Raw genomic sequence first — 15,125 nt, 5'->3', positions numbered from 1 at the left:
TAATTAGGTTTATTTATATGAGCATTGGTGACAGGTTATTTACCATCATGGACAACATGGAAATAACAAATTTTCTGGTTCTACCATTCATAAAGAATTCATTTAATGTTCAACATCTTTAGTCATAAGGGAAATGCAAATCAAAACAACCCTGAGATTTCACCTCACATCAGTGAGAATGGCTAAGATCAAAAACTCAGGTGACAGCAAATGCTGGCGAGGATGCAGAGAAAGAGGAACACTCCTCCATTGTTGGTGGGGTTGCAGACTGGTACAACCATTCTGGAAATCAGTCTGGAGGTTCCTCAGAAAATTGGACATTGAACTGCCTGAGGATCCAGCTATACCTCTCTTGGGCATATACCCAAAAGATGCCCCAACATTTAACAAAGACACATGCTCCACTATGTTCATAGCAGCCTTATTTATAATAGCCAGAAGCTGGAAAGAACCCAGATGCCCTTCAACAGAGGGATGGATACAGAAAATGTGGTACATCTACACAATGGATTATTACTCAGCTATCAAAAACAACGAGTTTAAGAAATTCGTAGGCAAATGGTTGGAACTGGAAAATATCATCCTGAGTGAGGTAACCCAATCACAGAAAAAAAAAAAAAAACACACATGGTATGCACTCATTGATAAGTGGCTATTAGCCCAAATGCTTGAATTACCCTAGATGCCTAGAACAAATGAAACTCAAGACGGATGATCAAAATGTGAATGCTTCACTCCTTCTTTAAAAGGGGAACAAGAACCCCTTGGCAGGGAATAGAGAGGAAAAGATTAAAACAGACACAGAAGGAACACCCATTCAGAGCCTGCCCCACATGTGGCCCATACATATATAGCCATCCAATTAGACAAGATGGATGAAGCAAAGAAGGGCAGGCAGACAGGAGCCGGATGTAGATCGCTCCTGAGAGACACAGCTAGAATACAGCAAATACAGAGGCGAATGTCAGCAGCAAACCACTGAACTGAGAACGGGACCCCCGTTGAAGGAATCAGAGAAAAAACTGGAAGAGCTTGAAGGAGCTCGAGACCCCTTATGAACAACTATGCCAAGCAACCAGAGCTTCCAGGGACTAAGCCACTACCTAAAGACTATACATGGACTGACTCTGGACTCTGACCTCATAGGTAGCAATGAATAGCCTATTAAGAGCACCAGTGGAAGGGGAAGCCCTTGGTCCTGCTAAGACTGAACCCCCAGTGAACGTGATTGTTGGGGGGAGGGCGGCAATGGGGGGAGGATGGGGAGGGGAACACCCATAAAGAAGGGGAGGGGAAGGGATTAGGGGGATGTTTGCCTGTAAACCGGGAAAGGGAATAACACTCGAAATGTAAATAAGAATTACTCAAGTTAATAAAAAAAAAGAATTCATTTAAATGAATCTAGCACCCCTCTTCTGGCATGCAAAAACTGCATGACATAGAATTAGAATCCTTATTCTGCTACGTCAGAATTCAGAGGACAGCCATTGTTTGTTGTGGTATCAAAGCTTCTTATCCTTTTATAAAAATTTATTTCATCATACATGTTGGGTCCCCAGCATCCAGTGTGTGGGATTGATAAGTCTGTGTAAAGACCATGAGAGAATTATTTCTGAAAAGAGTTTGGAAATTCTTCCACATATAAATGGGAAGTTGAGTAATGAGAGAGTAAGAATGCTAGGAAAGTCACAACCATGTGTGATAGCAAGCAACATAAACCACTTTCAACATTTTCGTCATCTAACAAGACACATTATGGTGCCAGTTTATGTACCATTTCCTAAGCATCTAGGCTAGGGTTGATGTAGACCTGTTTGTCATCATTGTACTTAAAACCAATACACAGGGATGCAGTGCAGCATTTCCTGTAGCATACAAGCATAAGGGAAATATCAAAACTCTTCAAAAAAGTTGTATTTCATATTTGTAATCACTGGGTGTCAGGCAAAATGTCATAAAGACTAATATAAAACATAAATTGGTAGAAACAGGGCACTAGGAACAATGCAACAGGAAACAATTTAATTTCAAATCAATTCATGAGAAATTCATTCTGTATTTTTCTTTAAAAATATTTCAAATAGAATTCAAATTTTTTATTAATCTTGACTATAAAAAGAAAATGGTTATAAAGTAAAATTTCATGAAAGCTTAATTTGTTTTGAAAAAGCAGATATCAAGTTATAAAAGGTGTTTTTGCATTGGTATTAATACAGCATATGCTATAATGAAAACAAATAGACTTTCAGGAGAAAGAATACATAAAATGCTAAATAATGTCAATCTATATGTACAAGCTAAAGGTAGCACGATACCAAAGACATAGAATATTTACAATTAAAAGAGCTGAAAGTACCAATTCTTGGAAATTTGTAGAATCTGAAAGGTAACAAAATTAAACTCTTTGCCAGAGAAATCCTTTAAAAATGAAGGAAGAAATTAGCAGTATCAAATATTACAAGTGATAATAAAGATTGATGGCTCTAACTTTGTGCCAGACTTAATAACATATAATGACAATTAAAGATTCTATGTATTTATAGTATACAATATTTTGATGTCTATGTATATTTAAGTAAATGATTATAGTCAAGTACTTAAGTTAATTACCTTAGATTTGTCAATATGAGAACAGTAAGATATACTCTTTGAAAGTAAAATGCATCACTGTTTATGACAATCTCATTAATTAATGCTAAAGATGCAAATTTAAGAATTCTTGAAATTGAGATATAATTATATAATTCCCCTTTTCATTTCCTTCCTCAATTTCTTCCATGCCCTGTCTTGTTCCTTCTCTAATTCAAGCCTTTTCATATATGTATAAATGTATAAATATATCCTGATTAGTCCACTCAGTGTTACTTGTACGTGTTTACCATATCACGATTAAACTCTTGTCATTGGACAACATATTAGGGATCTAATTTCTGGAAGAACACTACTTCTTCCACTCTCAGCATTCCTTGTTGCCTATTAGCCTTTTTTTAGAGGTGATGCCTGGTGAGATTAACTCTACCATGTTGGCATGGCTATTGGTGGAGTAATGTTCCTGGTCTTGTTTACATGGCCCTATTGAGGGTGAAGTGATTTGGGGTGATGTTTCCCTGTTATTTCCAGCTGACACAATCAGTCTCACAGCAGACCTTCTACATATTTTATGACTCATAAACTGGATTCTGACACATATAACCAAAAGACAATTAGGAGAAATGTCAAAAAATTTATATATATATATATATGATCTGTCTTATTACTAGTAATAAAGTTTAAAAAAAACCTGAAAATCTGTGAAGCTGAGGTTTAAAAGGGTCTGTCTTCTACTATGAAGGTCCACAACTGGTCAAAATGTAGAAACTAAATGATCTTAAGAAGCCCAGCCACAACTGGGTACATCTACAGTACAATGCCTCAAGGAACACAGAAAAAGAGGGGACACAGAAGTTCTGATTGTCAGAGGACTAGGATATTAGCTTCATGACAGTGTCTTCTAGCCATGACAGAGATACTACACACATTGAATCTCAACAAGATGGTTGCCTAAGCAAGACGTGCATAATGGCCCTACTAGTCTACATGCCAACATGAATGGGAGAAATTTGAAAAGGTCCTACACCTAGATGGAGAGTTACAAGGAATTAAAGGCCTTTGAGAGGATGACTTCTCTCTGATAAATCATCTAGTTCCAATCAATCAGCCATAAATCCTAAAACACATGTACAAACAAGCATTTGGAGAGCTTTTGGGGCTACCTTCTATGAATTTGGCAGGAATTTGACATTGGGCTAGGACATGGTAGTAGGCTCAGGCAGGAATTTGACTTAGAGCTAGGACTCAGGAAGTAGGTTCAGATTAGAATATTTATACTTAGACTAATAGAAAGCCTAAGGTAAACACAGCCAAGGAGTGTGTGGCATTCCTTTTATCTTGGTCATTCTGATAAAGCCCCTAGAAACAGTGATCATGGGACTTTGTTTATTGCTTTGTTTGCTCCTTGACCTAGAACTGACCTTATTCTTTGCACATGCTTAGAATAGTATAAAAGTAGGCTGGAGAAAAATAAAACTGCTTCAGCCTCATTGGCTAGAGTCATATTATAGTCTAATTGTCTAACTGTTATTCTTTTCAATCCCTACTCCCTCCCTTGAGACCCAGTTGACTGAGCTGGCTTGGTCCTAAGCAACACAAAATGACCTCAGAAAATTATTTGTATGTATATAAAATTATTTGGGATATATCAGTAATAATGAAGAAGTCATAAATTTGACAAGGAGTGGGGAGTATAAGAGCAGCTAGGCAAGGGAAGAATGGAAATGATCTAACTACAGCACTCATGAAATTTTAAACTAAAAAAGAAGTCACCTTTGTATGCCATTACAATTAGATCCCTAATCTGTTATCCAATGACAAGAGTTTAATCCTGATATGGTAAACACGTACCAGTAACACTGAGTGGACTAAACAGGTTGTATTTAAAACTGTACATTTTAATCTCTATATTATGTGACTTAATTATAGAGGAAGAAAACCTCAAAATGTAGCTTATTGGTGCAGGGTTCACTCAGTACATATAAGGACTTAGGTTAGCTCCTTAGTACTTTAATGATAATACATCTAACTAAATAAGTGAATATCTAACAAATGTAAAGAATTTGCTTTTAATATATTTAACCAGCAAATCTCAGGAGTTTTGGTCTTTGTTCCCACTTAACTCTATTAAATTTTATTGAAGCTCTAGAAAGTTGTACTTTATATGATTTATATCTTCATATTATAATATTAAAAGTCCTGAAAAATATTTGTTTAATATACCATGTCTATTACATGTTCTCATAAAATATGTGCAGATGAAAGTATGCTAAATTTTAAAGGCAAAAATCCAAGTCAATAAAATTGCATCTATTCCAACATATTTTAATACATGTTTCAAAATATAGTGACTTGCTTTTCATATCTATTTCTGTAATTTTTGAAATATACTGCTTTGAAGAAAATATGGTCCCATAAAGAAAAATAAATGGGAGAAGAAAGACAAGTTTTGATAAAATTTTGCAAATAATGGTAAATATTTTTTGACATTACACTCACAAAAAATAAAAACCACTGTCTCAAAGGTAAGTTGTGGTATAAAATATGAAGTTTATTCATGAGCTTAAAGTATTTGTGTATTTACTTAACCAGTGGGTGTCGGCAATTTTTTTTTTTTTTTGGTTCTTTTTTTCGGAGCTGGGGACCGAACCCAGGGCCTTGCGCTTCCTAGGCAAGCGCTCTACCACTGAGCTAAACCCCAGCCCCGGCAATTTTATATATCACATGAACATCTGGTTCTTGCAGAGGTCAAAAGAGGGCATCAGATCTCTTTGAGCTGAAGTTTGTGAGCCATGATAATGGTGCTAGAATTGAACCTGGGTGGTCTAGAAGCATGGCTAATGCTCTTAATCACTGAGCCATCTCTCTAGTCCATATATCAGTGAATTTTGATACACTGCTACGTAAAAAGCAGTGGGTCTATCTTGCATATAAATAAATTTTAATTATGCAACATTTATTATATCAAGTCTCATGTTCTGTTTTTTGCTTCTTCTTTTGGTGAGTCCAGGTGCTGCAGCACACCAAGCAGGAAAGGATGAAGCAGAGCCACGTTCTGAATTCCATGTTTTCCCTTGAGGTGTCTGGACTCCGGTGCACACTGGAAAGAAAGGATGAAGTAAAGTCTGAACTAGATGGTCAGCCAAATCCTTGTCTGGCAGTTGAGTGCTGGGAGGAGAAGATTTTTCTCCAAAGATTTCAGTGTTACAGCTCTTTTTTGTTACAGCTCTTTTAGACAACATTCAATGAAATAGCACTCTTAGATGATACTCAATGAGACAAGTTGTACACTTTATTCAGGGTAAATCAGGACTCTATAACCCTTATAAAGTGGGAAGTGGTTCTTCTTTGGGTGGAGTTTCATTGGCTGAGGTTTAAGGTTCTAGGGATATTTCACCTGCGTGGAGAGACTTTCCAGAAGTTCAGCCTATAATTTTGCCAAGGATTAGAGTCCTTACATTCTGACATTCCTTGGTTAGAGTATGGGTTGGGCTCCTCAGATCAGGCTGAGAAGAGGAAAACCCCCAGTAAAAAAGGGGAGTCCTCAATTTTGTACCAACATATTGAAAGGTTCCTGAAGAAGGTGTGTTTGGGAGCATTGAAAGAATTATTTGAAGCCAATATTGGGGTGCAAACTCTGTAGACTGCTTGAAATGACTCTTTGGATAGGTCTCTAGATAACTCTTGGGTTTCAAAAACCTGCTGGAAAATTCTAAAAGAGCTGTAATAGCTCTCCAGTTAGCTCTGGTGTTTTCCAACCAAAGTCAGAAAACCTGTTAGAAAACATTCTCAAAGAGCTTTAACAGCTCTCTAAATAGCTATCTCTCTCTTATAGACTAAAGCCCAGTGTTTTATTTATACATCAATTCAGTCGTTTACTCCACATTCCATTTTGATTATTTCATGAATCAGAGCTTTATGACCTTAGCCCCTTGATTCCTAGAAAAAGGAATGTTTTTTTTTTTTAACATACCAAATGAACTCAGAGATTTGTCTGCCTTTGTAAACACAAACAATAAGCTTAGCTGGGTGGGATCTTTCCCTGAGATAAGCACTCCCTTTTTCTCTTTATCTCTTTCTTTAATATCTTTCTGACAAGCAGCTTGTTCTTTTAGGTCTGTGAAGCCCCTTATATAATTCATAATGCATCTTTATATTTTGCACAGTTGAGAAATACTGTAAAGAACAGCTCTTATAATGATTTATGTACTATCGAACACATGTTTTTAGAGTTCTTTTGAACAGCCTTAAGGGCTATTCCGAAGGTCTCAGCATCACAGAGACACATGCTTGATGCCTGGAGTCATACTGTCCCTGATTATCAAGGAGTCATTAACTTTGGCAGAGGGGACCATCATCTAAAATAGGAACATGAAGTAAAATATATACATTATTATACAAGTAAGTCTTATGCCTACAGTAACTATCAACAATCTTGAACAATCTTGGAGGTCCATGGTCTGCTGCCACTGACTATGTCACATTGTCCCTTCTACGTCCATGTAGGACTTGGCCTTTCCCCTTTCTCTTTTAATTCAAGAGTGCCAAGGTTGGTTGTGAGTATGGTTATTGGGAGCTCAACTTGCTTGATGCAGACTGAAAGAAGAAACAAAACCAGAAAGAATAAATCAACTGCTATTTCTCCATTTATCAACAAAGTCATCCAGGAAGACAAAGAAGTATACCTGTGCACAGCAGAGGCAAAAGCTGCAGACACCTCCTCAATAGAAGTGGATCCCACTCTAGAGTTACTAATAATATCCATGAACTTATGGTATAGGGAGTCTGTATCCAAAGGCAAATTAGAATCATTCTAGAACCCCTTTAAATGAGACTAAATTTTAGACCAGCCATATTCAGTGGTATTATACTCCAAGGGAATTATACAGACCCAACTTAATAGTGAATTACATTGCACCAAGTGCCTGATCTTAATAGTTTGAATTTGATTTCCCATAAATAGAACTGCTTCTTCTAAAGCATTAAGCCTATCCTGGAGTCCCCTGTCAAGAGTTTCCCAGATTATGAGTGCTATAGACACAGTTTTGGATTAACGATTTACATGATGTGCTGGGAGAATATCTTTAACCAACGATATAGTATATCGGAAAAAAACCAGAAATCACATCTAATAAGGCTGTAGTCCCCAATATCAAGACTGCAACAAATCTTTTAGATCTCTTGAGAGCCAATGTAGCCCTGTGCAAAACCTCTATGTCAGGATTGGAAAACCATGAGCCAGTAACCTAGAGTGGGTCTCTCCCATCCATCGAGCTGGAGACAATTGAGAGCTTCTAGGACTTCCTCTGTTTTATTAGGAATGTTGCAGATTTCTAGCTGCATTGATTTCAATGACTGACTGGACTTCCTTTTCTTATAACAATAGACTTGTGGAATAGTCACTACAGGGGTGAAGAACTCTGGCAGGGTTTTTGTTTATGTTTGTTTGTTTGTTTGTTTTCACCAAAAGAGGAGAAGCAGTAATGGACATATTAAGTCTTTGGCAGCACATCAGTGGTCGACTGCTATAGACCTAGAAAAGATGCAAGAGTGTTAAGGGAATCTTAGTCCTGAAAATAATACTTTAAGTGGGGAAGTCAAATAATGCTTAGTGTTATGACTTCCCTGGATGTTAAAGAAAGCAAGAGATCACCTCAAGTGAATCCAGCCACATACAGAATCATGAAAATAACTGAATACCATCCTGTCAAGTCACTAATCTTTGGAATAGCTTATTATGCAGCAAGTTAATGAGAAATTGTAGTTAATATGATGGAATGTTATAATGAACTATTTTATTGAATTAATGATTTATTTGGGGTGTCAAATAAAAATTTAACCATGATTTTAAAGCTAAATTTATATGATGACATTTCGTTATTGATTCTTGGGAAGTATTGATTCATTGTTGAGGACATTCTTGCCGAAAGTCCTGATGTTATGGTTCAAATATGTAAAAATAGTAACTAGATCAAGAGTTTTGGCATGTAGCTCTTCCTTAAAATAAACACAACTTCACACCAGTCTACAGCCCAGAAACCCAGGATAGAACCAGATGTAATTGCCAAAAATGTCAATGAAATGATTCCTAATGCTATTATTCTATACTTGTAGACCAAAGCCTAGTATAATCTTTATCCCAGAGGCTTCATCCAGAAGCTAATAGGAACAGATTCAGAAACCCACAGCCTAATATTCAGACCTCAGGAAATACCACAGGTGAGAGGGAAGATGTAGTATAGGCTCCAGAGAGGTCAAGGTCACTAGGAGAACACAACACACAAAATTTACTAAGCAGGGTTCATAGGGACTCAAGAGACTGGTCCAATAATCAGGGAACCTGTATAGGTCTGATCTATGTCTTCTGCATAGTTGTTATGACTGTGTAGCTTGATGCTCTTGTGGAACTACTGACAGTGGGAATGGGGCTCTCTCTGACTCCTTTGTCTGCTTTGGGGCTGTCTCTCCTACTGGGCTGTCTGGTTCAGTCTTGATATGAAGTATGTGCCTAGTCTTATTGTAACTTATTATGCTATTTTTGGTATATTCCTAGGATATCTGCTCATTTCTGAAGGGAAATGGAAGAGGAATGGTTCTGGAGGAGAGGGGAAGTGGGAGGAGGACTTGGAAGGGAAGAGGAAGGGGAAATTGCAGTCATGCTTTGTTTTATGGAAAAATAAAACTAATAAATTAGTTAAATATAAACACAATATGATAGTTATATAAAATATAGATATAATAGTTTAATAAAAGTTTTACTGTACTTTTGTGCAAATATCACTTAAATCTACCCAAGATAATAAAGATTCTCTCAGATTTTAATTAGGGTCTCAACTGAAGTGTTGATTTACCTCTAACACAAATTTTGTAATGAGGAAATATATGGCATTTATACCCTGGAGATGTATTATTTATGCAATTTAACTTTTCTGTTAGAAAAACATTGCATAAAGTAGACTTGCTTTTTCAACTTTGGAATTGCTGTGTGAAGTTGAACAGGAATAACAGTGAAAAAAGCATCCTGACTTCATAGATCACCCAAATTCTCTCTAGGTCCTGAGCAGTCCTTATGTAATACCTTAATAAATATTGCAACTGATATTCTGAAGTGGAGGGAACCAAAATTGCAAATTGCATATGTTTCCAGTATGAGATATGACTGAACTATAAAATTACATTGTAGCAAAACATCCAAGATGCTGTCACACACCTGGCAGTATTGGGCATTATTGACATATTATTTCAGGCCAATCAATTAAATTTGTTCATTTGGTAGATTTGTTCATTCATTTATACTTACATTTTCACTTTCCAAATTAAGCATTTTTATATGTTCAACTGAAAGTTGTAATGGAATCTTCCATTTCTCTTTCTGGTCATCATCATTCTTATCAGAAAGTTTAATGGAGGCAATTATAAACAAAAATATTTTGAATTATAAAGCTAAGATACTGCCCTTTACAATATTCAAAGAAAAGATAAGCAGTCCATTCACACTAAAAAGAGTGGAAGCCAATTATACTTACTTGGGCATCTTAGCAGAAGATAAACAGAAGTTTAATCATTTAAGGAGAGTATATCAACAGTTTGACAGCAGTCTATGAAAGGTATACGACAGTTTTTAACAAATGCTAAAGCAGCATAAAAGATGAACATCTACCCCAATAGAATTAAAAAGTCACAGACAGATGGTTTTCAACTCATAATCTAATACTATAATAATGAATTTACTTAGGTTGGAGGTGAGAAGCACCATTTGACTCTCTAGGCATATGAGATTAATAGACTTAACTGTAACAAAATTTATCTTTACTTTAAAATACCATGTTGTATATGACAAACACAATCTTATCAGACTAGTAAAGATAAATTATTTTTTAAAGTTAATAATGGAGAAAAATAGGGGAAAACATTGAGATATAAAACACAGATACAAATTTTCCTCAATGTTCTTGGGTATCTTTAAAATGTATATTCTTGAAGAGGTAATGGAAAACATTTATGGTTTTTTCCTTGTTATAGTTTTATTCATCATTCCTCTGCTTACTTTCAAAAGGTCATGAAAATTTTCTTGGGTTACCTTGAACCTTTTCATCATGAAAAAATTTAATGATGCTATCTCTGATCTGTTTGGTCTTCATCCCATAAACAATGGGATTTAGAGTTGGAGGAAGAAGAAGATAAAGATTAGCCACAATGATGTGAAGAGAAGGTGGGATGGTGTGACCTCCAAAACGATGAGTAAAAAAGGTGAAGAAGGCTGGAACGTAAGTGATGATGATAGCAGATATGTGGGCTGTGCAGGTGCTGAAGGCCTTCTGCCGAGCATCTGCGGAGGACAGGCTGACCACTGCCCGGAGGATCATAGTGTAGGACACAGATATACAACAAATGTCAAACACTCCAATCAGGAGTGCAACCATGAGACCATAAATGACATTGATTTTGATGCTGGCACAGGATAACTTTACAACAGACATGTGGTCACAGTATGTATGGGAGATGACATTGCTTTTGCAGAAGGGCAAACGTTTAACCAAGAATGGAAAAGGAATCATCAGTAACACACCTCTCAAGAAGGTGGCAAGTCCAGCTTTAGCAATAACAGGGTTGGTAAGTATGGTAGCATAGCGTAGTGGGTAGCAAATGGCCACATAGCGGTCCAGGGCCATTAGCATGAGCACCCCAGACTCCACACCTGTGAATCCATGCACAAAGAACATCTGAACTAGGCAAGCAGTGAAGTTAATTTCCTTGAGTTTGAACCAGAAAATGAAGAGAGCATTGGGGAGAGTAGTCGTGCAGGTAAACAGGTCAATGAGAGAAAGCATGGCCAGAAAGAAGTACATTGGGCGATGTAAGGATTCCTCATAGTAAATGAGGTACACAAGACCAAGGTTGCCTACTAGGGAGATGATGTACATTGTACAAAGTGGGAGGGAGATCCATATGTGCACTGCTTCTAGACCAGGAATTCCATTAAGAATGAAAGACTGTGGGGCTTCATATGAGTTGTTGGAAACCAGCATAGCTAATTCAGTAGACACACGCTATTGTTCCAGAAGACTCTATCCTGAGAAAAAAGAATTAAAACATAAAATCTTAATCAATGGCTTTCCAGATGAAAACTTAAAACTATAATAGAATTACACTTATGAGTAGGGTCAGCTAAAGGAGCAGTTATTGAATGACACTAATAATCTAGGCAATAATTTAATGGCTTTTAAAATTATTTAAATGGAATTTTAAAGCCTAAGCTTAGATTGATTTTACCATGAAATAGAAGCAAAAAACTGAGGAACTGAGATGTTTCATAGGGTTATCTCTCTCTCTCTCTCTCTCACACACACACACACACACACACACACACACACACACACACACACACTCAGAATCAGTCACTGGTAAGCTGACATACTTCTGTAAATTTCTTCTCACTGTAATCTGATAATTATCTTTAATGAAACTCAATGATTCACTAATTTTTTAAAAGACATGAGTAGAAGAGGAAGCTGAGGGGATCAGTAAATATTGGAGGAAGACAAGGGAGAACAATGGGGGAATATGGTTAAAACACATTATGTAAGTGTATAATAACAGTACAATGAAATCTATTATGTATAATTTATATATACTAATTAAAAACAGTATTCATGCAAGACACTGGTACTTCTTAGTCTCGCTACTATGTAACTTGCCTTTAAAGAGGACACAACTTATAGTAATAAGTTATTATATGTGAAGAACACCCTTAATATTTTCACATTAAATTAATTTCGTGTGTCAGCATGTAATGAGAAGATTATAATTATTTTTATTACATAGCTTCTATCTGCATTTCAGTTCATTCTGCACCAATAGTGTGACTTACTCTGCATAATCTAAGAATAATTTATTATGAAAAACATAGCATACTAGCAAAGTAATTAGATCAGTAACAACTTAGTTTCGCTCCTAAGTTAAATTAAACAGTGGACAGTATGAAGAGAAGGCACTATTTCTAAACTCACTTTATGAAACTATCATTATCCTGATGCCAAAGGCAGATAGATATCTAGAAAGAAAAGGAGAGAAGGTAAAAGAAATAAAAAGGAATGAAATAAAAGGAAGGGGAAAAAGAAAGAGATAGAGAGGAAAAAGAAGAAAGAGAGAAAGAAAGAAACAAGAAAAAAGAGAAAAAGAAAAAAAGGGAGGAAACTGGTTTATATCTTCCATAACCTAAGTGTGAAAACCTTCAATAACATACTAGCAACTTTAGAACATTAAAAACATCACTCAGTATGACCAACCACTGTTGAACAAGAGAGGAAAGGACTCAGCATACCATAAAAGTCAATAAATGCAATATATCACAACTATAGTAATTTCAACAACATCATACTGGCACAAAAACAGACATATAAACCAATGGAACAGAATAGAGATCTCAGAAATATATCTACAGGTTAGTAACTAAATTAATATTTTAAGAGAAAGAATTACATAACTTTTCTCCCCTCCTCCTTCCTCAAGGCTCCTTCATGCCTCTACTATCAGGTTGCTAGCATCTAATCTTTTAAAATTATATATGTTTATATATATTTGTGTATATGTGTACAAATATATATATATATAAATTCAATTTGCTAAATCGATTTTTGTTGTTGATGTGCATATGGTTTCAAGGCTGACCATTCTGCATTCAAGAACCAATAAGGGGGCTCATCCCTGGGAGAGGCTAATTCTCCTCCCAGTGCTCAGTATTTGTCTGTAGTTCTTTGTCTAGGGATGGGACTTCATAAAATGTATCTTTTAAAAGGATGTTAAAAGCATATATCTAAGAAAGGAAATTCCCTTGAATAAATCATAGTGGAACAGAAATACAAGTGTTCTAGAGACATGCAGGCTGCCCACTTATCTCAAGAAGTCTTTTTGAAGCAGGGCTAGCATGTCATTCTTTAAAAAGACAACTGCTTTCAAGAGCATGGGGTGGGTTCCTCCCATTAAACACAGACTCTTTAATTTATCTTCTAGTAGTGGTTAATTTGGGCAAAATTCTGTGATTTTTTTTCCTCACTTAGACAATCTATTGGTTCCACTAGTTAAAACTTCTTGTGAAGGTAATGCCAGACTTATGAGCACACAGACTGGGTGAGTTACTCTCTCATTTATTCAATTTAGCATTTAATGAAAGAGCATAGCACATCCATGCTCTGACAGCACTCACATTTTCTGCGCCCCTTTGATGACAATGAGTGCATTACCTGAGCCAGAGACCAGAGCTCCAGGACCTCCTGGGAAGCACAGAGCCTGATGCTACCACTGCTGCTTCTGCTGGGTCCTCATCCTGCACTGGGCAGCCATTTGATGCAAAGCCCTGCCGCACCCATGCTTGCCTCTGGCTGCTAAAACAGAAAACAGGCGCCTTTGTATTATCGCTTGGTCCAAGTGTCCAAGTCAAGAGAGACAAGAAGACTGGCCTTCTTGGTTTTGTTTTGTTTTTTTTCGCTCTCCTGCTAGTAATATTTCTAGTAAGGGGCCAGGCCAGAAACATTTTATCTTAGGAATTCAGGAACAAAGTCACAAAATACAATCTCATGATCTATCTGACCACTCCTTTTTCCAATCTACTGGAGTAAAACATCAGGAATAAGCAGGTCCAGGAAGTGGGTGTTTAGACTCTCTGATACAATTTCTGCTTAGCTGTGGCTTGTACCTCAAAATGTCAATTTCAATGTGACAAGAAGGATGTGCCATCACTGAGCTTAAATGTCTTAATGTAGGGAGTCTATCTTGCTAAACTTTGAAAGACACATCAGATATCTGCCATTGCAGGGCAACAGCACCAGTGCTGACTCTTGAGGCTCAATCTAAGTCTATTCTCCGCTGTTTCTAGGTTCTCTTTCCTCATAAACAGCAAATTTAACTCTAACGTTGGTCAATAAGCCTGAATAAAAAAAATTAACAGTTCCTTTTGATTATGTATAGTCATCCATTTACTGTTTCTTAATTATTATTTAAATTGTTACCTTGATCTCACATAATGAGACTACCAACTTAATATTACCACGGCTATAATAGCTAGCCAAGAGAATATATCCACAGCTTTCCCAAGAATGTAGAATTTTGTGAAAAAAAAATGCTGGTGAAACAAACACAAAGCCATAATCCCCTCTTTCTCTTTGTTACCAACACAGCTTCATTTCAACAGTGGCAGTAATCTAAGCACCTCTACTAGGACAATTAATAGGGTATCCGTACACTGATCTGTCAATTGTTTTAGTGCATTGGTTAAATCTGTTACCTGGAATGAGGAGAATACCTCCATTAAAAAATACTCTGGTGAATTAAAGTGTTGATTGGTTGCTCATTGTGTGACTGAAGAAAGGGAATGAGATCCTAGTGGTTAGTTGTAGTGCTGATCCACTTATCCTTTGATTTAGGGGTCTTAGTGAGTTTATTGCATAATCCTACATATTTATCTCTGGTAACAAATCATTGAAACAAATGAATAAATAAATGAAGGCTTTCCTATTTTTCTAAAAGAGATGTCAAGA

General features: G+C 36.5%; 1 protein-coding gene, 1 non-coding gene and 1 pseudogene across 2 annotated transcripts; all 3 read right to left on the bottom strand.

Annotated features, from left to right (window-relative positions):
* Positions 1–6,273: 6,273 nt before the first annotated feature.
* LOC116894916 lies at positions 6,274–6,321 on the bottom strand (annotated as a pseudogene).
* A 13-nt stretch (positions 6,322–6,334) lies between these two features.
* Positions 6,335–6,397, bottom strand: LOC116894914. The gene has a single exon (XR_004387116.1). It is a non-coding gene; the product is annotated as a U7 small nuclear RNA (small nuclear RNA).
* A 4,249-nt stretch (positions 6,398–10,646) lies between these two features.
* On the bottom strand, positions 10,647–11,618 carry LOC116893187 (olfactory receptor 52N5-like). The gene has a single exon (XM_032895090.1). It carries the CDS (start codon positions 11,616–11,618, stop codon positions 10,647–10,649), a length of 972 nt encoding a protein of 323 aa, XP_032750981.1.
* Positions 11,619–15,125: the final 3,507 nt, after the last annotated feature.

Source organism: Rattus rattus, chromosome 2 (genome assembly GCF_011064425.1).
Source record: "Rattus rattus isolate New Zealand chromosome 2, Rrattus_CSIRO_v1, whole genome shotgun sequence".
In the NCBI taxonomy this organism is placed as follows: Eukaryota; Metazoa; Chordata; class Mammalia; order Rodentia; family Muridae; genus Rattus; species Rattus rattus.
This window is presented reverse-complemented; position numbering and strand designations above follow the sequence as displayed.